The sequence below is a fragment of the Serinus canaria genome, chromosome 1A (genome assembly GCF_022539315.1).
Source record: "Serinus canaria isolate serCan28SL12 chromosome 1A, serCan2020, whole genome shotgun sequence".
Taxonomy (NCBI): domain Eukaryota; kingdom Metazoa; phylum Chordata; class Aves; order Passeriformes; family Fringillidae; genus Serinus; species Serinus canaria.
Window position 1 is genome coordinate 20,972,562 of NC_066314.1, and position 24,339 is coordinate 20,996,900.

Sequence of the window (24,339 nt, forward strand, 5' to 3'; positions counted from 1 at the left end):
ACTTATGTACTGAGCACTCAGCACTTAGCCAAATTATTTTCATGTTACCACAAAACAATAAGCCCCTGTAGCCACACTTCTGCAGGTGAGACTGCAGATATTATCAGCAAGTGCTGTAACTTTTACCATGTCTGTAGTAGCATTCCTATAACACTCAAAGGAGATTTTATCAAGTCTGTGCCGCACGTTCTTAGCAGCTTATCAGAGACAGTAGCCTAAAAGCATTCTAAACTAGAAGTGACAAAAAAGTTGCTATTTCTACAGTTCATGTTCTTAGATGCAAGCACTGCATACATGACTTATAGCCCTTTCAATACCATAGCAATTGATCAATTACAGCATCTTTAGAACACCATGCCTGTACTTCTCCCTCTTAGATCTGCAAGTGTCCTTGAAACACTTGGCCACTCAGTGTGTCTACTGTTTCTTGACATTAACTACCCATATGTAACAGAATTTCCATACTCACAGAAAAGTTCCCATCAGAGTGCATTTTAAGTTAAGTACTTTGAAGAAGGTATCAAAGCATTAAAATTAAAAAGAGAATTTCTTCTTTAATCTGTTTCCAAAGGACTAATCCTACTTCAGATTCCAGCTATTTTATGTTGTATACTTGAAGATTCTAAAGATTCAGGAATGGACAGAGTAGTCCACAAAAACCATTTCATTTATAGTAATGATGCTTAGGTAATCCATGAATTTTGCTGTTAATAACGTTAGAGAAGATGCACATGATCTCACCAGCTCTCTATTTCACTCTCTGTTTAAGAAAGAAAAATACCCACTACAATTCCAGACTATTTCCTTTCCCAATAAAGAAGGACAAGATTATCTAGAATATTTTATTTTTCAATTCCAAAAGAATATTTGTATGAATAATTCACATCAGTGACTGGGAAAACTAAGTAACTACAGATATATAATTTTGTAAATAACTTTTCTCCAGAGTAGTGAAAGTGTTCTGAATATCAGCATTTTGTTCAAATAACAAGCTCTTAATTATAGTTTTAATTGACTAATTGATTTAATTGATTGAATGTACTTAACTACATGTGTAAAGAGGGAAGAAATTCTGTGTCATAATAATAATAATAATAATAATTCAGAGGGAATAATTCTATGCTACATTCAAAAAAACCAGTCATTTGTTTCCACTGCACAATTTATTCAGTTTCAAATTAGAAAAAAAAGTACTATGTATTTGACAATTTGCATGCATAAACTCAAAACATTTCAGCTCAAAAAATTATTGATTTCTTCCAGTCTTGTATTAAGGCGTTCAGGAATTTCACCTAAGCAGACAAATATCTGGATTCAAAAAAAAAAAAATAAAAATCAAAACAGACAGACAAGTTACAAGTCAGATTTACTTCCATTAACAAATATGAGCACAGTGAGTCCTGGTAGTAGACAGCTGCATTCCTTATCTTTTCAGTGTGTATAGCTGATAGGAGTCAAAGTGATTGGGAAAAGTTATCTTCAGCAAAATTTTCTTCAACAGTTTCTTGATTTGGAGTGCTGAATAAGCCATTGTAATGTTATGTCTGCCAGGACAGATGAAACAAAATTAAAAACTCAACAGCCTGTTTGCAGACTGTAGGAGCACAACAGAACACCAGCAGGTTAATACAAATACAAAAACCCCAACCAAACAAAACCCAGAAGCCCACAGGTTCTCATTCACGCATAACTGAAGTTCAGAACGTCAACCTCCAGGTGGCCCTTTTCTAGTCATTTTTGTATGTTTTTAAATCATGTCCATTTTGTATTTTTGAAATGCAATGTCTTACATCAAGTTCTCTAAGCCATAGATAGATAAGGAACTGTTGAAAAAGCAAAGATTTAAGATGACCATAAAACAAACTGTAAAATCCAGACTAGAATGAAATGCTGAGTGAGAACAAAGGCAAATATACAAACAGAAGGAATGAGAAGGGCAAACATCTGACAATATATTAAGAAGCTATTTAGGTAGGTTGTAGGAGTCCAAGGTCTCTGAAAGACATGCAACATTGGACTAAAATTTGATAGCTGAAATTGGCACCCCTCCTGATGCAATCCGAGGCATTGAGCTGAAAACTGCAGCAGTTCACAAACTGAATTATGAGCAGATTAGATTTTTTTGCCTCAAGGCAGTAACATCTGTCAGGAAGGCAGGAAGGATGTCAGGGGGCAGCAGCAGCTCTAGCCCTCAAATTGAAATTTGTTGCCATATTTGTCTTAAGTTCAAGACAGCACTCCATGAATATCCTTGCAGACCAGCTCAGGCTCTGAGACTGCAGAAAAAAGCAACCCACTGCATTTATATCAAAGCTAATAACTATATAATTATCTTCCACAGTCTCTCAGGACACAGTAACTGGCAGCCTTACACCTACACCTCCTGATGAGACCAGTTAGCTAGGCTGCAGTTCACACGGAAAAACCACTATCATCTCATTCAACTACACTGACATCAGCCAAAAACACAGAGGAAGAAGACAGCTGCCAGGTGTCTCCTTAACAGACTAGTAGTTTCATCACTTTAATAAGCTAGCGTAACAGGCTTTCTCTATAAATGGTACTTTCCAGCTCTTTGGTCTCCTTAGCCTCTCACCCAACCTTTTTTCTCAAGGTCTTTCTCAAATAACGAGCACATGGTGCTCCAACAATGCCACAGTCCAAAATGGTATACAGAGTATGCTCCCATTCTTTATTTTGTTTTTGGCAAATATTCAAGAACCTGGCAAGTTTTTCTGGGCACAGTATTACAGTGGAAGATACCTGACCAAGTCTTAGTTAGGATTTGAGTCTTTTTCATCACTACTCCCAGAACTTCCACAAGTAAGGGATCTATACTGTTCTGCATTAATGATCATTCTTTCATGCAAATTTTAGCATGCTTTTTGTTGCACGCTTTTCACCTCCAGGGCATCCAGATAAACAGACTGGGATCAAAATCTATTTTCTCCATTAGTCTTTCAGAAATTAAGCTGTTTTTACTAGTTTCCAGTCACAATCCCACTTTTAAGGATCTCCACTGAATCTCCACTGCAGCCTTGCCAATTTGATGAGGATCAAGCACAGCATTTCAAAAACCTCGAGCACATTCACTGCCCTTCAATTATCCTGTGTTGTCTTCTACAGTCCTTATCTCCTGAAGTCTAATCTTCCCCAGTGTAGCAGCACCTTCTGTGCATCTCCCTCATTCAGAGATAACAGCTGGACCCCAAGCTGCAGCAAATATGTGTCTGGTCTCCTTCTAACATACCCAAGTCATCTACACCACTTGCAGGAGAAGCCCTCACTGCCTAACACATCTCTGCACCCAGCTGAATTCTCCCCCAGCTCACTAAAGTCCAGGTGCCACAGTACAATCTCCTCACTATCTCCACTACCTGGTTCTCTCTGTGTAGGATGGAATTTTCTCCTGCAGCTGAGAGAAAGTGGCTTTCTCCCTATTCCCACTCCCACAGTTCCTCACTCAGCTGAGCCCTACAGCTGAGCCGAGCTGAGCCCAGCTCTTCTATCAAGTCTGGTTTCCTCATGTAGCAACTATAAATATCTAGCCAGGCTAGATCCCATCCCATCCAGCACCACCTGTTCCACCAGCATGCAGAGAAGAGTGGCACAGAGGTAGCATGCCCCCAGACAATTGCTGCTGCTGCTAGTTTCATCCCTTCCTCCTGCCCTGTGGAGGGAAGGGAATGGGAGAAAATGACAGAAGAAAGAGAGAAAAAAGTGGAAGATAGGAGAGACAGGAAAAGGCAAAAAGCAAAGGAGATGGAAGACAAGTTCATGGGGATAGATCTTCACTGACTACAAGACACAGTCATTGCATTTCCACTTGGAAAAAGCACCCATCCCTCGGTTCGGGGAACAGCCACATGCTCATAAAACCTGCTGACCAAATAAAACCATGTGTGGAGTAAATCACCAACATTTTTTTAAGATCACCTAATAACTGGAAGGCCTTCATATGCAGCTACTGTTTCTTCAAAAGTAACACAGGTTTCTTGTAAAGGATTCAATTACTCCAGGCTTTAAATACACTTTTACATGGTCCCTGTCAAATTAACTTCTCATGGAACTAAATATTTCTACAAGTTTTTTTCTTAATTAAACATAATTCTATGTTGAAACAAATAGAGTGGCATACAATATTTTCAAAGTATCTTTCAATGTAAATTGAGATCTATTGAGATCTTCAATAACATAGTGGAGGTAGATGTTCAAACCTGATCCAAAGTACAAACCATTCACTGATGACACTAGAAGAAGCTTACCTATGTTATCCTTCTCTTTACAGGAAATAGAATAGCAACAGATTTCTCTGTCTTGAATAGCTGAAAGGTTTCTACAGAAACAAAAATGATAAGTACTGTTATAACTCCACAAACACTGAGAACAGAAATTTCCATTTGATTATATATTTTCTGCTTTTTACTCAGTGGGTTCAATTCTGTTCTCAGACGTTAAATTCTTTAAATATGCCACTGCACACAGAAAACCACACATTTCTCAAACAATAAGATTAAAAGGTTATAAAGTAATCTCACAAAAATTTGAATTTCTAATTAGGTCAGTGTAATAGCGAGAAATAAACCACAGAAATCCATAAGCTAAAAACAATGTTTTGTGGTCACAACCAAGTATTACTCATGTCTTATCATTCACCTTTTACTCTTTTCACTTAGAATTCTGAGTTCTTTCCTCCAGGAAATCATAATAAAATATCATTGTTGAAATGATCACACCATTTATCTTCAGGATGTTTACTATATCATACTTAATATATCACATCTGACTCCTACTGAAAGGATGCCTCTCCATTTAGGAAGAAACTGATTCTTAATCAACTTCTTTCTGGTTGAAAGAAGTTTCCTTCCAACCCCCCTCAGAGCTTCTGAACACTGTGGGTTTTTTTCATTTATTTATCCTCAGACAAGTGACACAGACATGCACAAAAAATTTTCCTGAAGCAGGTGGGAAGTGACAGCACTGAGAAGTCTGAAGACCATACAAGAGTAGTAAAGAAGTGAACTACACAGGGACCTCCCTGGACTTCAGGAGAGCAGACCCAGCCTCTTCAGGGATCTGGTTGGAAAAGTCCCATGTACTTAGGCCCTGTAGCTAAAAGGCTAAAGAAAGCCTGCTAATATTCAAAGTTCATCTCCAAATTTAAGAATAACCTATCCTAACTAGCCTGGAAAAAAATGCTAAAATACGTTAAGTGGAAGAACAATAAGCTCTTGGCAAAACCCAGTAATTAAAAGGAAGCATACAGAAGGTGAGAGCAGAGACAGGTAACCTGAGAGGAATAAAGAAACACTGTCCAAGAATGCAGAGACACCAGCAGGTCAGCCAAAGCCCAGCTGAAGTTGGATCTCATGAGGGATGTCAAAGAAAACTAGAAAGTAAAAAGTGGTAGACAGAAGAGAATGTGCACCCATTGCTCAGTGAGACAGGGGACCTGGTTACACAGGACATGAAAATGCTGCCTTTGCTAGCAAGATTAGCCTTCAGAAACCCCAGGCCCCCGAGATCATGAGTAAGACAAGATCATGAGCAAACAAGTTGTACCCTTGATGGAAAAGGATCTGACCAGGGAATAAATAAGCAGACTTGACATGGAAAAGTCCATCAGCCCTGGTGGAAAGCACCTACAAGTGATAAAGGAACTGGCTGATCTCATTGTGAGGCCACTTTGAACAACCTTGTCAAATGGGAGAGGTGCCTAAGAGCACAGGAAGGCAAATGCCACTCTTCAGAAAAAGGAGGACCCAGGGATGTACATGACAGTCAGCCCCACCTTGATTCTGGGAAGGTGATGATACAACTAATCCTAGAAACTATTCCCAGGCATGCAACAGACAAGAAAGTGACCAGGAGTAGTCAGCATGGATTTGTACAAGGGAAATAATGTTTCACCAACTCAATCACCTTCTACAATGAAATCTACAGTTTGGTAGATGACAGGAGAGCAATAGATATTGTGCACCTTGACTTGATTAAGGCTTTGACAGTGCCTTCCATAATATCCCCACAGACAAGGTGAGGAAGTATGGGTTGGATGCACAGATGGTGAGGTGGACTGAAGACTGGCTGAACACTGGGTGATCAGTGGCATGAAGGCAAGCTGGAACCCAGTGACTACCCATGTACACCAGAACCAATACTGGTCCAATCCTATTTTACATCTTCATTTGTTGCAAATGATGGGGCAAAGCACAAATTTGCTGATGACAGATAACTGGGAGGAGTGGCTGATACACCAGAGGGTCGTGCTGCCACCCAGAGGGACCCCACAAGCTGGAGAAAAGAGCTGGCAGGGGACCTCATGCAGTTCAACAAAGGAAAGCGCAAAGTCCTGCACCTGGGGAGAAACAACCCCAGGCACCAGGACAGGTCAGATGCCAACTGTCTGGAAAAGCAGCTTTGCAGGAAAGGACCTGGGAGTCTTGGTGGGTCACCAGGTTGAATACGATCAAGCAGTGTAGCAAAAATGCTAATGGTATTCTGGAGTGCATTAGGAGTGCTGCCAGCAGGCTGAAGGAAGTGACCCTTCCCTTTTACTCAGCACCAGTAAGGCTGTACCTGACCAGCTGTGGACCATCAGTACAAGAGGGATATGAATCTATGGAATAGGGCCCAATAAAGGACAACTAAAATAATGAGCAACTCACATACTAAGAAAGGCTGAAGAGCTGGGACTGTTTAGCCTAGAGAAGAAAAGGCTTAGGGAACTTCTTATTAATGTGTACAAAAATCTGAAGGGAGCCTGTAAAGAAGATGGAGCCCAGTGATGGGACAAGAGGCAATGGCCATGAATTGAAACACAGGAAGCTCTCTGTGAACACACAGAAACACCTTTTACCTCTAAGAGTGACCAAGCACTAGCAAAGGCTGCCCAATGAGGCTGCAAAGACTCAATCCTTCCAGATGTTCAAAAGCTGTCTGGATATAGTCCAGAACAATCAGCTCCAAGGGGAAAAAGTCTCTGCTCAAGCACGTAGACGACCTCAAGGTTCATTCCCTCAGCCATTCTATGAGCCCCAGTTTAGTAGCCCAGTCTTTGGACCACCCTTACTATAGCAAAACTTCATTTCAATTTCTGCTAATTTTAATTATGTGACTTGGGAATCCTATTTTACAAAATTAGTGCTATACTGGTCATTTTTACAAAATTGTGTATTTTCTTTACAATTACATTTACTATCCATCAATTTGTTAGTTTCAGTAATCCCTAAGTTATGCTTTGGATATATGACAAAAATGCCTGGCTTGCTCAAATTTACCAACACTAGATTGATATGGTTCTGTTCTAACACCATTCAAGGATTAAACTGACACTGCATTGTACTGCAAGAAGTCAAAACGACCCTTTCACTATCCATAGCAGTTCTTCCCTCAGTGATGGGAAAACAGGATTATCTGAAATAACTTCACACAACCAAACAACAATCAAGAGAGATTCAAATCTACTGCGCTCAGTTATCAGCCTAGATCACTACATCAGGCGCCAGCAGAGCTCAAAGTGGAATATCTGAGCATACAAAATAGCATCTTTTATAGCCAGTTATTGTCATAGACTGTCAATAATTTTGATTTACACATCAAACTTCACAGTGTCTCAATTTTTTAAAAAGCCAACTACTTACAATTTCTCAATTAACTGCTTCTCATCCAGTGCACCTGGGAGGTCTCGTTTATTTCCAAGAACTAACACCTGAAAAAAATAATTCATATGCATATTAAATCCAGGAGCAATGAAAGCTTATTTTTGTCTGTAACTTTTTGTTGACATTATTTTGGATCTTGCAGCTATTTAGAATGTAACAGAGGACATATTCAAAATTACCAGTGACTGTGGGAACATCATGGAAATCCTGCTCCTAGTCAGGACCAGATGCTGGATGTATACCCTCTGAAACTGGATCAAATTATTTCTGGGTGTGTTAGTATCAAGTCTCCTCTGGAAGTGAATCCCTCCATTCTGGGTGGCATTACAGGATAGAGTCAAATTAAATGCAAAGAAATGTGGAAGAGAGCACGCATCAGGTGCACTCAAGCCACCAAAGCATATTCAATTCAGAGGACCAGACTGATGTTAATCAAAAGTAGAGCCCCAGCAGCAGAGGCTGGCCCTAAAGACCCAAACAAAGTTCTCTCTACATTTTTTTGCTCCCTTGTTTCTTAACACTGATGCACTGAACAGCTCAGCCTCTGAACCAAGTATCACCTAAGACCAGCCACCCCTCTGTCCAATTTGAGCATCCATGGTAGAAATCTAAAAAGTCAGCCATTAGGAAGCCAAGTCTAAGAAACGCAGAAAATTTACTGAATAGATGCTGGAACTTCAGGGTTCCTATTTAAGGCTTCAAGTATAAATTAAGGTCAGATAAAGGGGCTGAGCACATTCTAAGATAAAATAAGCAATGGAAAGTTTTTCTAGTTATGATTGCAATATTATTTTCCAGATGTGCTACAATTCTAAGACTGTCCCATTATATCCCATGAATCTGGAACATATAGAATTCATTACTTGCAGTAATTTAGAGTCCAGAATAATAAAGTTGCTCTAAAATCTATAATGTGAAATCCTGAGCACAATAAATTGAAGGAAGTTCAATACTAATTACTACATATGAAGTAGTGCAGTGACGTATTTTTATTTCAAGTAAAAAATACGTCACTGCACCTTGGAAATTACTGTGTGGGTCAGCCTGGGTATTTGGAATGTGATATTAAAACACAGAAGGGGCAAGGAACTTAATTAAATACTACTGAAGATATAAGGGACCAATCATTTCAGAAAGGAAAAGTGAGAAGCAAAAGAGCATGCAAAGAGAGTGCAAAGGACAGGCAATCTCATTTCCCATGAACAGGATAACTGCCAGTTTCTGTACGATTTGTTCAATAGATAACTAAAATAGAAAATCACAACAAAAAGAGCAAGCCTTATAAAAAAGATGGTGAATCACTTGAAAAACTCTCCTTTGAGAACAGTGGGAGGAAAGGAGGGAGAGAGAGAGGGAAACTGACTGCATGCTGGAGGCACCATTTTTACACAGACCAAGTCCCAGGTATCCATGGGGTATAGATGTCATTCCCATAACTGATGGCATGGGTACAAACACTTCCTTTCCCACAGTCTGCCATGGTGGCAACATCAGGATAGGTAGCATGTTCAGATGCTAACTAAACCTTCAGCTCCATTAGTGGAATTAGCTCCTGCCTGCTGTGGCATATGTGCCTATCTCAATTTCCTGCTGTGGTGGCTTATCTTATGGGAAGTTCCTTCTGTGGCTTTGACAGTGTTTTGACACACTTCAAGTACATTCTTTAAGTCCTTAGACTGTCCACTAACCCTCAGGTAACTCTGATTACTTGTAGTGGCCAAGTGTCCAAATTACTGCTTACAAAAAAGGAGCCAAGGAAGAGCCATTAAGTTGTGAGTAACTTCTTCCTCATTTGTATGTAGTACTGTTTTCTTTCTTTTAATCGAGGTATGAACTCTTGTTTGGTGATGTCAACATAAAGACCAATGACAACCTGATGGATTCCTAAATTGGCAGATCACATTTAAATAAACAACATTAGTCTCCACCTTCGTAATTCCTCACTAGAATTTCAGCTAAATACACTACTCTTTGACACTTCCAACTGGAGAACAGATGCATATTTGCATTTTTTCTGCATTTGCATTTAGTTTGAAATACTAAGTCAAGAAAAAGTCAGGACAAATAAAAAAGCTCCTACACAATCTCCGTAGGAAGAGTACACTAGTTGATGTTACTGTCTGCCAACCTGCAGAAATACTGATCTCACATGCCGTAAGATAACTGCCAGAAACATACCTGGGTCACTGGCTGAAACCCAGCCAACCAGGGACTGACTGGAAGTAATTACTGTCTGATAATGCCACATGTGAAAACACAGTTCTTTGAAATCTATTCTGACCTTTAGACAAGAAAATGTACAAACACAAAGCAGCGCTCCCAAGTTGTTGAGTACTATGAAAAAAAACCACAGTCATTTTTCTAAGACTGCTCAATGTATCAAGGCTGCATCATACATAACCAAGTATTTTTAACAGACCAGACAAACCAACTCAGGAGGATTTAGGCCACACTGTCAACATTCGGTTAAGAATAATAATGAAAATACTTACTGGAATTCCATGCAATTGTGGTTTATCTATCAAACTATGAAGCTCATTCTTTGAAGCTTCTACTTTTTCTAAGTCTGCTGCATCCACCATGTAACTGCAACAAAGAATAGTTATTACCTGCAGAAATTTGCATTAAAACATCTGAAATGTGACAAATGTGTTGATATTGACATGAGCATTAGAAAAATCCGAAGTTGAATAAGCCCTGCATTTATTGACATAGGAAGATATTGATATAGGAAGATAATAGATTTAAGCTGTTAAATACAGCCTGTGGGGGGAAAATGGCCTGGAATATGCAATTATTTACATGTCTGGGTTGCTGCATGTGAAAAACACACTACTTTTATTGTATTGGGTCTTTTTATGTGATGGAGGTGGGCAGAAAAAAATTCTATTTTCTTTATGTATAATATAATGTAGTACCTAATTATATAACAATATATATTACAAAGTACATTTTCTATGGACATACAAAAGAAAACTTACACAACTGCATTGACTCCTCTGCAATAACGCTCCCACATGCTTCGAAACCTTGGCTGTCCTCCAATGTCCCACACCTGAAAAGGTATGAACACTCCAGCCTCAAAATAATTTTTAACTACATAGCCCTAACCCAACAGAATAAATTAACTCTTACATGCAGCATGCTGGTTGTATTGCCAATTCCAAAATTTTATTAAAAGGTCTTCTTGGCCTCTTCTAGCTAATGGAGGGGGACATGCACATTCACAGAGTATGTCAGGCCCAGGACACTAAAAGCTCCAAAGGTTTTTTTGGAGAATGTTACCCTTTCCCATTTCTGAAAGAAAAGTCTTATTCAGAGACTGAAGTGAATTACTGCAAATGCACAGTCTCAAAACAAAAAAGAGTATCATCATTGTATGAAACAGTTCTGCAGGTTAATATTTAATGTGGCTAGGGAGACCTGAGTTAAGAAGGTATCAGATTTTCAACAGTATAAAGACAGATAGTAAATAAACAAAGAGCTGGTCAGAAAGCAAACTGAATCCACATAAGGGATGATACTCCTCACTCCAAGGAGCTCCACAGTTCTCCCACTGGTTGAACAAATGTGCTTTAAAAGACACATGGATTAATTAATAAGAACCAGAAAGGAAACAGTAGTATAGGTAGGCCTGAAGTGATTAATCAACGTTTCTTGAAGAAAGCAAGCTCAAATTCTGCTTATGTTATAAAAGCTCAAATCCTATAAAGACACGTGCTATTAGTGCTCAGCAACCCCAGGGAATTCCTTAATTTGTTAATACATTAACACTATTTTTCTGTACAGGAGTTATGTAATCTGCTTTACTTGCAAAAAAATTGGTATTTTTGGTGGATGACAGTGTGTTGTTTCAAAACTGTTTCTCAGATCAAAGTACCAGGTAACATATATACATCATGCAGGTCAGGGCTACATGATAATGTATCTGTTACAGCTACAACCAAAGACAGCTGTGTTACAAGTGACACACAGATTAAGACAGTGATGAACACTGAAAAATAAAAGTAATGGATTTGTTCCTCTGCCAAGGACAAAGAGAAGTAATTATTTTTTATTTTAAGCAGATTTAGCTATCCAAACAATATATACTGTATACCAGATCTAGGAGGCATATATATTACAGAAGAAACTAAACTTGAAAGTAATATATACAGAAACAATTTTTTTTAAGAGTTGTCCTCGCATTTACACTATAAATCCAAATTAAGCCTTCTGTGGCAACAAAGCTTTTTACAAAAGAGCAATGGTTCCCAGACCCATGGGAAAAGTCCTTTTTCAATTAATGTCCACTATTTTTTAATTTCCCAGCCTGCAAATAATTTTTATGTATCAATTTCTGTATCATTTTTAATATCTTATATTCATATAAGAATATAAGAAAGACGTATTTCCCAATTCACCATTAAAAATCATTCCCTGATTGCTATCTTAACAGTCCTTCCAACATAAAATTATTGTATCACCTAAATGTAGAGTGCTTTTTGATCCCCTGAATAAGATCAAAAAATTTTACACATGAAAGAGCTTCTGACCATGAAGTGGATACCAAATAATATCTGTACTGACATTTGAAGCACTATGTCAAAGGTCTTAGTAAAATAAACCTTTATACTTTAAAAGCTTGAACGTAATGCGTATTCAGCATTATGGTTAGGTGACAAAACTTACACCAACACTAATTACTCCAATAACTCATCAAGACCTTGAAACTATCCAAAGCCATCTGGTGCACATCTGCGCGTCTTGAAAAAGAAACTAAATTATTTTCTTGGTAGACCAGAGGAAAAAAAAAAGGGAAAGATGATAGGGCAGGCTAGTAGTCAGATTAGATTTCTGGAATGCTGATAGCCATGAAAATCTACAAGATGATGTAGCATGAACTAATCACAAAATAAATAATACAAGATAAAAGATCCCGCATTTGTCCTTGCTTGATGATATACTATATCTTACAGTATTAAATTGCTCTGCAGAACAAGATTACTCTCATTAGGAGAAAAAGTCACCTTGAAACAATGGAAAGATAAGTCATTTCCAGTCAGTTTCCCTAATCAGGCTTACAGCTATTCATTAAAGTACAACATGAAGGACACAATATAGACTAGGTATTTTTAACAGAGCTTTAGAACCAAATTTACATCAATATAGTAATAATTATGTGATATATGAAAAAAAAAATTAAATTAAGAAAAAATTCTTACCTCTTTCCCTTTGAAATCAAAATGGTTTTAATAGTAACTTTCTAATACTCTTTATTATACTGAATAGCCAATGAAAGAGTTAACTACTTAATTCAAAACATAAATTGCTGCACCAAACCATTTTCATAGTACACGACTGAACAAACAGAAATGCGAGAATACAAGAGGTACCCAGGAAGGAAAGGGGAGAGGTCTTAGTCTTAAGGAAGTTTTCTCGCATGAGCCTTGCATGAGCCTTGCATGTTTTGGATATCAACTGTTTTTGCATCTCAGTATTTAATACACTGGTAAAAAGTATGCTCTGGGTATGAATGGGGATAGGCAGGAGACCAAACCTTAACAGCTGAACATACAGCTAGCTATAAAAAGAAGTTTATTTTGTCTGGCTGTTTTTTAAAAGAGACTGGTCTTCAAATTCCTCCCATGGCTTTTACTGGCCCCTCAGGAACAAAAGCTTCATAATATTTAAAGAGTAATTTTACCTTGATTGATAAAATTGTGATTTTAAAAATCAGCAAACGATTACAGAATGACCAATGAGAGAAAGTTTCTTTGATACACGGTACCATTGCCTCACAGATTAAAATCTCAAGGATTTGATGCTCAGGCTCAATCTCAAAGGCACATATCTTGTTGGTACTGCATTTTGATCTGTTTTATTCATTCCTATCTACTTCTGTAATGTAGTAATCCTTATTGTGCTTGCAGGTCTACACTGTTGTTAATTAGTGCAATGTTTTCATCTGTAAACTAGATCACCAAGATGAAACCACTGCTTACCATGTACTTACCTGAGATATACTGAATTCTTCTAAAAGAGGAAACTTTAGATTTATGTCTTTCCAATTTTTCAGGAGGATCTGAGGCTCCATCTTAAGACCATAGCTATTAGCTGTGTTTAAGGAGCAGATCCTTTTCTTTTGCACAGAGCTCTACCATGACAGTTGGGCAAAAATGCACATGAATAGGTTCAAAGATTTTTGAAAGTTTTCAGTTACAGAAAGGCTCATTAACACTCTAGCTGTGCTTCTTCAACTTAGCTCATATTGTGGGAAGGCTACATGGTTCATGAGAAAGTTGCAGGAAAAGCATTTTCTAGATGTCATGTTACATGGCTTTTTTCAGATATGCTGCGTAGGAGATTTCTTGTGGACAGAGATTACAGTGACAAATTCCTATCTTGATGTCAGTGTGTGGGTTCAGTACCTACAATCTCACAGTAGTCAGCAAAGTCTAGACAGCCTTTCAGCTGATCAGACATAACATCTTGTTTAGGATGACAGAATCATGCTGTAGGCTTGACAGCACTGACTACAGCTCCTCTGACTATTATTAAAAGAGTTTAAGCCTCACTGCAGACATATAGCTGTTTACATGCAAGATGAATCCAACACTACAAATATTTGAACTTGGAAATGTATCTTTCCTCTTGGAAGTATGCAGAAAGTATCACCCATTAAAGCTAACCTAAACAGGGTGAGGAATTTGTAAAGCAGAGAAAGGTATTTGGACAGAATAAGGCAGCACCAGTAACATCCACCACCACAATGTACACAGAGAAGCCTAAGATGTGACCTATGAGCTCACACGTACACAGCAGTCATTGCACTCATAGCCAACTCAGTGTGTGAAGGGGAGCAACTGGAAAGCATGGGACATCCTCAATCACCTAAAATTTAATTTAGTCACCTAATCCAGGTAACAAAAATTTCTCTTTGGCTACTGAAGTGCTCAGAGGGCACCAACTGCAGGAAATTTTCCTGTTTGTTTCACTCACCTTAGCTACCTAGTGAAGCATTCTTGCAAAGCACCCACTGCTCCCCACCAGCAAGTTCAGACAACTGGCTCAGGCTGGGTTACTTACCACCTGGCTAAGCTCATGAGGGACAAACCCTACACACTCACCTATTCTAGACTGGAATCTTCAACCAAAAATATCCATTTTTTTGCCTAATAAACAGAATAATAAAAAACCTGATAACCTTAAATTTTTTAATAAATTGCCCTGTATATACAAATCTACACAGCCTGACCTGTAGTACCTACCAGCCATGTAACTTAATATGGAAGTTAGAATATCTTACTACTTTAGAATACTTAATAATTATTATCCTATATATTGGAAATGCCTTCATAGTCGCCCTTAAGAGTAAAAAAAAAATGTGCAACGTGGTTACATTTTCTGAAGGCAATATTTCTCAGAACAGTATGTTCTTTGAAATCAGTCTTGGCCCTTTAAAGAACTCTGTTCTCCTTCCTCAGCTGTGATAAAGTCTAACTTTTAAACACAGCATTTAGGCATTTTAATCACATCAAATAAAAGAAAAAAGCTATATGCACATTTCAATGTTAATAACTTAATAATAAAATTTCCACTGAAGAACTGGAAATAAGAATTGCAACAGAAAATGTTCACAAAGTATCTTCAACTCTTGACAACAAGCACCGAGGCATTTTAATGGGAGTATTTCTAAATGATCAGAGGCTATTTGCCATTTTATCAGAGACACAAAATACAATGCTAGAAGGATCAACAGGTGGATTTTAAACAGGACACAAAAGCAAAGTCCTTATACTTCCTTAACTTCCTAAGGGTCCAACCAGTCCATTTCTCCAGGTACTTCTGGAACCCTCTGCTGCACCAGCCACTCTTCCCAGTTTTGTATTACCAGCAAACTTGTTGAAGGTGCACCCTGTCCCACCACCCAGGTCACTAATGAACACACTAAACAATCCCTGGGATTTAGCACTAGTAATTGGGCTTCCTGCTGTGGATCACAGCCCTTTCAAAACCACCAGTACAGCTCTTCCTTACAACTAACATTAAACACTGGGACATTCAGCAAAAATTCTTTTTTAGCAGAAATAACAGCTTTGACTTGAAATCGGGCCAGACACAGCACAGGTTCTTCAGAGTGATCCCAAGTCACACAGAATAGCCAGAATGTGCTGAAACACTGCTGGAGCTACACCAAGAGTACACACATAAGCTTGTATTACTGCATGACATTTGAAATGACAATATGACAGGTAAGATAATATGAAGAGTAGGAGGAAGCATTACAAAGCAGGAGGATTCTGCTTTTATGAGGATGCATAGAGACCTGAAAACACTGCTGTCCAGAGCAGGAGTGCTGCAACAAAGGAAGCTGGCAGAGGAATGCACAGAGCTGGTATCCTTCTCCTGCCTCTCTGCCACATCAGAGCAAAGTGCAAGCAGCACGGAGCTCAGCCTTGCTCTCCCGCAGCCAGGCTGCGCAGGGTGTGGTGGAGGGACACCGGCATCTAGTGGTGACAGCCGGGGTGACCACAGCGCACCGCGCCAGCTCCAGCCCCCTGAGCACCTGCTCTCCACTCCCTCCAGACCACAATGGCCAGGAAGTGTCTGGCCATGCTATTTCAAGAAAAACAAATGCAAGAGTGAGGGAAATGAATCTGGGGCATTATCTGTGCATACATGTCTGTGGTGCTCTATTTCCTTTTAACTGAGACTGTTCTAAGACCATCTCTGCAACGACCAAAGGTTCCTTAGCTGGAGGGTCCCAATCTCTTTAAATAGCAGTTCACGATTCAAGTCTTCTGAGGTTCTTCAAACTCGGTTCTTTACTTGTGAAAGTAAATTTTATTAATTTCTGTCTAGCTTGTTGAACAGGTAATCTCACCTAAGCAAAAGGACTGCTAATACCAAGCAGATCCAGAAAAACCATCAAAATCAAATCACTCACCAAACAGCAAAACTTGTTTGGAATTAAAATCTCAAAGCAATTCAGTCAGATATTTTTGTCAGGGGGAAAAAAAAAAGATAGCCATCAGTTTTGTAATGAACTGCAATAGAATAGTTCTAGCAGATCCCTACATTGTAGTACATAAAATACTTTGATGCTAGAAATCATCCTGTACTTCAATACCTCAACCACAACCTCAAAATATAAAGCTCCTTGCTTGAATTTCAAACACTGTGTGGTAAAATCCTTCCTTTATTGCCATCTCTTCTTGGAAATAACTGGTGACAGGTTATTAAACATGTTGATTAGTAAAAATTTGACAATTCATTGTTAAAGCTGAAAGCCTTACATTTCTAAACAGGTTTAGCTTCAGTTCGAGAACATGTGAAACTGGCATCTTCCTATGAAATGCTTTGGCCTGAGTAAATAATCAGCATTTTTCTTTTAATGTGTTTCAGATAAATACTCATACACACATGCATGCCAGGGACCATACTTGTATATATTAAGATTAGAGACTAAAAAAAAGAATAAATCAACCGGCTTTTGGAAATGACTGCCAAAATCAGAAGAAAGGAAAGAAGACCATGGGTTTCGGTTCTTTCTGCCTTCTGGAATTGTATGGAATTTGCAGATGGAACTGAAGTAAAGAAACCATCCAGTGACACTGAACTAGCATAGTACTTCCTTCTTAGTGGCCTACCCCAAAATAGAGCAAAAAACAGGTAAAGGATTAGGATCACCGAATTGCTGGGTTTGCAAATTACTTTTCCGAAAGTGATCAATCTTAATACTTCTAGAATGTCAATTTTTCACCTGATGACTTTTTGACCCAGCTGACTTCTCAGCCTGAACATTATAGTAAGTTTAATTGATTCTGTTTTGCAGTGTCCCCTGAAACCTTCAAAAAAGGTCAGGCACAATTTCAGATCTTTGCTTAGAATGAACATCATTCCTGTCATGTTTAAAGAACTCCATGGGTTTAGTAAAATAACACTTTATCCATTAATTTTAATAGCTGACAGTTGAATATCATAATATTTATATGAGAAGGATTATCTGTTTTGTTGGGATAAAAAGGCTAAAGAAAATTTTACTGTGAATTCTTGTTACTGGGCTGCAAAGAGTTCATAAAAGGATTCTAGCAAGAGGCACTGCTTCATCATTCTTGAGTCATCAACTCATCAAAAGATTATGTCATTTTTTTTCTAAGTAAAGTAACTTTGGAAACCTTATCTAACAATAACCTGTAAGATTTTAACCTAGATACAGGAATAGTGACATACAAGTAGTTTATCCTGACAGACTCTTAAGGAAAAAAGCATCTATGCCTAAGAGTCATATTCCCCTACACCTTTTCCTTGCACTGAATGCTGTTGTAGCAGAGAGACTGTAAGAATGAGTCAAGATATCTTCCTATGCAGACTGGCTTCCAAATTAAGTATGGTTTTTGAAACTAATAAACATATTTATTATGTAAGCATTATCTCCTTATTCTTAAAAATTCTATTATAGCAACTACATATAAAATTACTTTTGAGATCAAAGAGTAAAACAAGGCACAGTTCCACAGAAACTCACCCACACCCTCTCTGCACAACTTAATCTTGCAACATCATTTGCTCAGATAACCCTGGTATAAACTATTAGACAGTTCCTTCTTGAACTATCCTGACTCAAAAAATACTTTATCTTGACAACCGCTTACTTGTAAAAGATTTTTGCCTAGTTTAATGAACCATCAACAATTTTTCTGTTTTCTTCTATATCTGACAATTCTGCAGCAGCATTGGTACACCCCTCCAACTACACCTATGTTTTCTATCAATCCTGGCCTCATTGCTTTTGTGCAAAAGAAAAAAAAAAAGCAAAGGAAATTCCTATTCCTGTGGATTATTTATCAGCTATGGCTGAATGCAGTAACTTTTTTATTGACTGTGGCACCTCTGGAATTTGATCAGTGGTTTAGGAGTCACAGCAGACCAGAGGAAGAGTAACGATAGAACTGAGGGAGAAAAGAACTTGCATATTATGGAAAAGGAGGGAAAAGTCAAGGTAAAGACAAAAATCCAGATCCCCTTGATCTAATTTTAGCTAGAAGTTGTGAATTTCATCAAGACTAATCAGCCAGGCTCCCTTCATACACAAACAACAGACAGTGCCTTAATGCTACCAAAGTGATTTATCTCTATTTTGATGCCTATGTGTCTCTCTAGCTGTCAGAGATTGTTCTCTGATAACTGATTTAAGCTCGATGTTCTATTTCAGCATAACTACCATGTGAGCTAAACCACACTCTCCACTGAGATACCCTAGTTAGGAGTCAAGTCGCTCCAGATTTCACTTACAGTTAGGAGGAGGGGGGAAGGGGAATAGAGAAGATAGATACACCCCCAGGAGCCAACTCAGCTACCTCAGTATCTCCACATTTTATGACCTTCCTAAGTCAAAAAAGTGCAACAAAGCTTCTGCCTGGCATGGAATACAATGAAATCAAACAGATTAATATAACAGAGAAATATATTACTATTGCTTTAAAAAAAAGTTAGTCTGGAGCTAGAAAAATAGATAAGGGACCTTATAATCTTAAAAGAAATTTCCTGTCTTTCGTATTTCCAGTTGAAATTACTCTATTATTTATTCACTCTGTATCAATTCAAACATGCACACCTACCTTTATGGTAACATTGCCTTTTGTTATTTTTCTCATATTGAAGCCCACTGTAGGAATCATATCTTCTGTGAACTGCCCCGACTAGAACATAAAACCAAAATTATATTTATTATAAAACAGTTGATACGTACTAGAAAGGTTCTCATTTGCAATCTAAAAAATGTAATTTTACAATACTGAAAATTATCACATTCATTTTCAGCAGGAGCAGTGGCCAGCACTTCAATTACTGCATTGTCACATCATGGAAGACTGCTCATTTCAGTCCCTTTAAATGATCTTTTATTCTCTTCAGCAGCAAAGATCACCCCAGAAACCACGAGACTTCAGATAATTCTTTATCTGATCCTTTAGCAGCACAGCCAAAATACAGAATTGTAGGATGATTTGAGTTGAAAGAAACCTTCAAAGGTCACCTAGTCCTACCCCCAATATGATAAAATATTACAAAACTGGCTACACCATGATTTTTCCTGTAGTTTCTCACTACTGTTACCAGTAGTTTAACTCCAAATATAAAAACAGTGAGTGCTATGCGCAGACTTGTTCCTTCTACATAGGTGACAGCAGAGGAATCCTGCTGAAGAGCTAAGAGAATGCCATTAATACAGAAAAGTACAAGGCACCAACTCAGTGTACCATAAACCCCAAACACAAACCCCCAGCACAAACATGCTGCCTCCTCCCCAGTTCAGAGAAATATTTTCACAACAGAGACACTTCTCATCAAACCAATGGGAATCTTACAGACTTCTACACACAACAGAAGATACCTTTTGAGGATTAAGACAGAACTCAGATCTGAGTAGGAAACTCATCACTCATTCTTCCTTTTCAAAATGAATCCTCAGCAAGCTATTGTGTCTCCTAGACATGACACAGTAACATAGGCAGTTTGTTACTTATGTCCATACAGAGCCCCAGGTGCTCTATACAACAGACACAGCAATCCTGGTTTTCCAATCATCCAGCAAGGAAAGCAGCAACTTCTGGGTGGTTTGAAAGAAAACATGGGTATATGGACAAGGCAGGATGCAGTCATGTTCCATCAGCTCCCTCTCATCTGAGAAATGAAGGATCAGAGCTTGAAGGTGCACTGGAACAGCAATGTGTCTCTCAGTCTACCCCTCCAGGGCTATTCCTGGGATCTGTACAATTTCTGAAACTTTTCTCTTTCCTGTTTTTGTGGTGGAGTGAGAATACACTCTGCCTCCAGTTTGCATTTACAATTAAAGGTTTAACAATTTTTAATCTGGGGCTTTAAAAGCTGTATAACATTTGACAGTTACATGATTAACTCACAAGATTTTGGAATTAGATCCTTCAGGAAAGAAATAACTTCCATCAGTTGTTTGTTCAACTTTACTTATTGGAATCTTCCCGCTAAATTCTGTACTATACATCTTCACCATCTTTTGTCTTTTCTTCCCTGCTTCAGTAACTTGTCAACAGCAGTAGGAAAAAAAAAAGTGAAAACAAAAGCCCCTGCAGCTTCATACAGATACACATAGCCAGCACTGACAGAAGTTTTTAGCTGGATGTGGTATGACAAAGCCAACCAGTAAAGCCTCTTGTGTATCAGGTACTGGTCTGCCCAGGAAAATGGTGGAGTCACCATCCCTGGAAGCGTTCAAGAATGGACTGGATGTGGCACTTTGTGCTATGGCTTAGTTGACAGGGTGGTGTTTGGTCAAATGTTGGACTTGATGATGCTTGAGTTCTTTTCCAGTCTTAATGATTCTATACTTATATGACTTTTTAAAAATATGTAGTACCTATATTTGTGGAGGACTGATGTATAAACACATATGAACACACAAACATTGAAAATGTAGCACCATTACTCAAGGACAAGAATGCCTGGAAAACCAGGCAGTTGACTCAAGAGGTTGTAGAAAGACAAAATTCTACTTTTGTCAACAAATTATGCATCACATGTAATATGCTAAATGGGAAGACAAAAAATAAATAAAAAACCAAACCACTATAACTCCTCTAGTATTGGGGATAGAACATAAAGAGTTAGCATCCTCTTCATTGGTCTTCAGTCCTTTCCTCTAAAAATTCCCCATTCTGGTTGAATGGAATCAGCTACAAAGAAAGTCTTATGTCTACAGTTTTTTATTTTCCCACACAGTGAAGAAAGAAATAGGTTCAATTGTTTGCTCATGTTAGTCCAAGAGCTGTTTATTGCATTGTAATGACCTGACCACCATAAAAAGTCTGTACTACTGTGCTTGCTAAGGAAGGTCACATGACCTAAAATTGGCTTTTTTTGTGAATATTTAAGGAACGCAAAAAAATTTATTGTCATATTTCAAAAAAAAAACAGATTACTTCCCAACACAAATTAAAAATAACTGATTTTATGAAGTTTGTAATGTCCTTTAAAAGTTTCTGGATATTGAACTGATAATGAACAGTGTCATTACCACCTACCATATCAACAATGATGGACCAGACTCTATTATATCAATGCATATCCACAGTACAAGGCAGTGACTTTATCCAAGGTTTCCATTGGTAACTAAGGACTAAATATGGCTCAAACTCTGAAGAGCAGAGACTGTCTCAAAGGGTATATATTCAGTCTTAGCACGATAGGAGTGCTCTTGCAAAGTGAAAAAAATTGTAATTTCCAATGTTTTTTCTTGATCCACTGCAGCTTGCATTTTAAGAGCCACTATTTTGCAATAGCTGTTTTCATCGTCACACTCTAGATATGTATTCAGAAACATACATGGAGTTCCCAATCTGTTTGCCCTTCACATATCAACGGTATTCAAGAGAAAACTATTATTAATATTCTAATATGAATATTATTTTATTGTAATTAAATATATAGTTAATGTGTATAATATTAGTTAGACTTATCCTAATTTTTTTTCAAAAATCTCCAACTACTTTTTTTAGGTGATTATCATGGCACGTCATCTCCAGACTGGAAGATCCAAAATCCATAAAACCTGCAATTTGTGACCCTCCCTAAGTCACAAAACATGAATGCCTTGTGGAAAACACTTAAGAAATAACATTTGCAGGGAAAATCAGACCTGCAGTAACAGGAGTGCTCTGGTGTTGAAGATAACATCCCATGGACAAACACCTACAGTGCCATTCCATTGGTGGAACAGTACAAGGGAGTGGACAAACACACACACAAAGTCTGGCACCACACACTACTGAGGTCTCTGAGCTGCTGTGCTCTTCTTCGCTGTGTTTATGAGAGCAACCCAAGAAGCAATGTAATTTGTCATGCCTTTTCCCCATTCCTCAGCAAGGCCCTCCCCTGGGAAATGAACACTTCCAATGGGCATAAAATGCACCGAGGCCTATCTCAGCAAGATTACCTGAGTGCCTGACAAACCAACTAAAATACCAGCCACAGGTGTATTCCATTGATTGCTGATGTCACCCAAAACATACTTTCACTGGACACTTGCCATCCCTTTTTTTCCTGCTCTCTCTCCACTTCTTCATTCACATTAATGCATACTCTCTTATTTTTCCCTTATTCCATAATCATATACAAAAGCAAGTACCAAATAGCATATACTCAGGTTTTCATTGCCTCAATCTCTGACTTTAACCCATACACCTCCCCGTCTAGTTTTTAGCTTTTCACAACAAGGACTGAAGAACATCTAGAAATTTTCATCTCATAGTAGCTGAAGCTGCAATACACTCACAAGAGATGCCAACTTGCAGAAATGCTTCCTGATTAGTAGTAAGCAAATATAACATATATACATATATATATTTATTTCCATACTCTGATGCAAAGCAAATCTTTGGGATGGACCTAAATGCATTTTGGAGGGCACAGCAAACAAAGATGAGAAATGTATTTCAGCATAGTGACAGAAGAGAAAATGTCATGGTAGGTGTCAACATTAGAGAGGCTGCAAGACCATCACCAGAGGGGGAACAGAATGCTGGAATCAGACTTGAATGCTGGGGAAGTGCTATGGAGGATTTGTGGGAGGCATTAGTATTGCTGCAACTGCTGGGAGGAGAGAATTCAGTAATGGACAATTCGCGGCCTTGAGGGATGCACAGTGTATTATTCTGGGATACACTCGACATGAAAGCCAACCTGAACCACGGCAAGAGCCCGTGCCCATGAATCTGCTCCAAGATGCGCAGAGATTTGCAGCCAGACATAGGAGGCATCTTCCTCCTCCCTCTGAAAACACTTTCACACACACCTTTAGCCTCCTGCTGTGAAATTCTCGAGGTTGCAACGACGCAAAATCTGCCTCATGCTCTCTTCCCCCCGACCCCCTTCCTCCCTCCCTCCGCATCTCCCCACACCCCACCGCATCGCCGCGGAACCTCATGGCAGTCGGTGCCATCACCGCAGCAGCAAAGCCCGCACTTGTTGCCGGGGAAAGGCCGCGGGGCGGCGGCCCCGGGCGGGCGGGCGGCCCCTCCAGCCCCGCCGGGCGGCCGCGCCCGCCGCACCCCCGCGGCCCTGCCCCGCCGGTGGGCTCCGCACCGCCCTGCCCCGGGCCGGGGGCCGCGTACCGCCAGCACGGTGAGCAGCGTGGTCTTGCCCGAGTACTGCAGCCCCACCAGCGTGAGCTCCATCTCCTCCTTCCAGAACAGCGAGCGCAGCCACTCCAGCAACCGCGCCACCAGCGACAGCATCCCGCCCAGCGCCCCCGACCTGCGGCAGGCGCCCAGCCCCAGCGGCACCGCTTCGCTGCTGGGCATGGAAGCGCCGGATGAGCCGAGGCGAGCTGAGGCGAGGCGAGGCGGCGGCGGGGCTCGGGCCGGGCTGGCGGCAGGGGGGCCGCGCGGGGAGCCGAGCGCCAGGCAGGGCCTCACGTGACGGCGCCGCCGCCCTTCTCCGCCGCCACCCGCTGCAGTCAGGGGAGGGGCCGGGCCGGGTTGGGCTGGGCCGGGCTTGGCCGGGCCGGGCCGGGCAGCGGCGGCAGCCCCTTGCTAGCGGCTGGCGCTGTCCTGGGCTGGGCGGCCCTGAGTGCCCAGCGAGGAGCTGCAGCCGCTGGGCGGGAGCGGGAGGGGCAGGGCGGCTCCGGACACCGCGGGGATCCTGTGCGGAAACAGCTGGT

At 39.7% G+C, this 24,339-nt stretch overlaps 1 protein-coding gene across 1 annotated transcript; it reads right to left on the reverse strand.

Annotated features, from left to right (window-relative positions):
- Positions 1-889: 889 nt before the first annotated feature.
- LOC103813481 (ADP-ribosylation factor-like protein 8B) lies at positions 890-24,031 on the reverse strand. The gene is made up of 7 exons (XM_030238115.2): positions 23,792-24,031; positions 19,265-19,345; positions 10,643-10,716; positions 10,154-10,247; positions 7,641-7,708; positions 4,266-4,336; positions 890-1,544 (listed from the first exon to the last, which is right to left on the reverse strand). The coding sequence occupies exons 1-7, from the start codon at positions 23,978-23,980 to the stop codon at positions 1,495-1,497; spliced, it is 627 nt and encodes a 208-aa protein (XP_030093975.1). The 5' UTR covers positions 23,981-24,031; the 3' UTR covers positions 890-1,494.
- Positions 24,032-24,339: the final 308 nt, after the last annotated feature.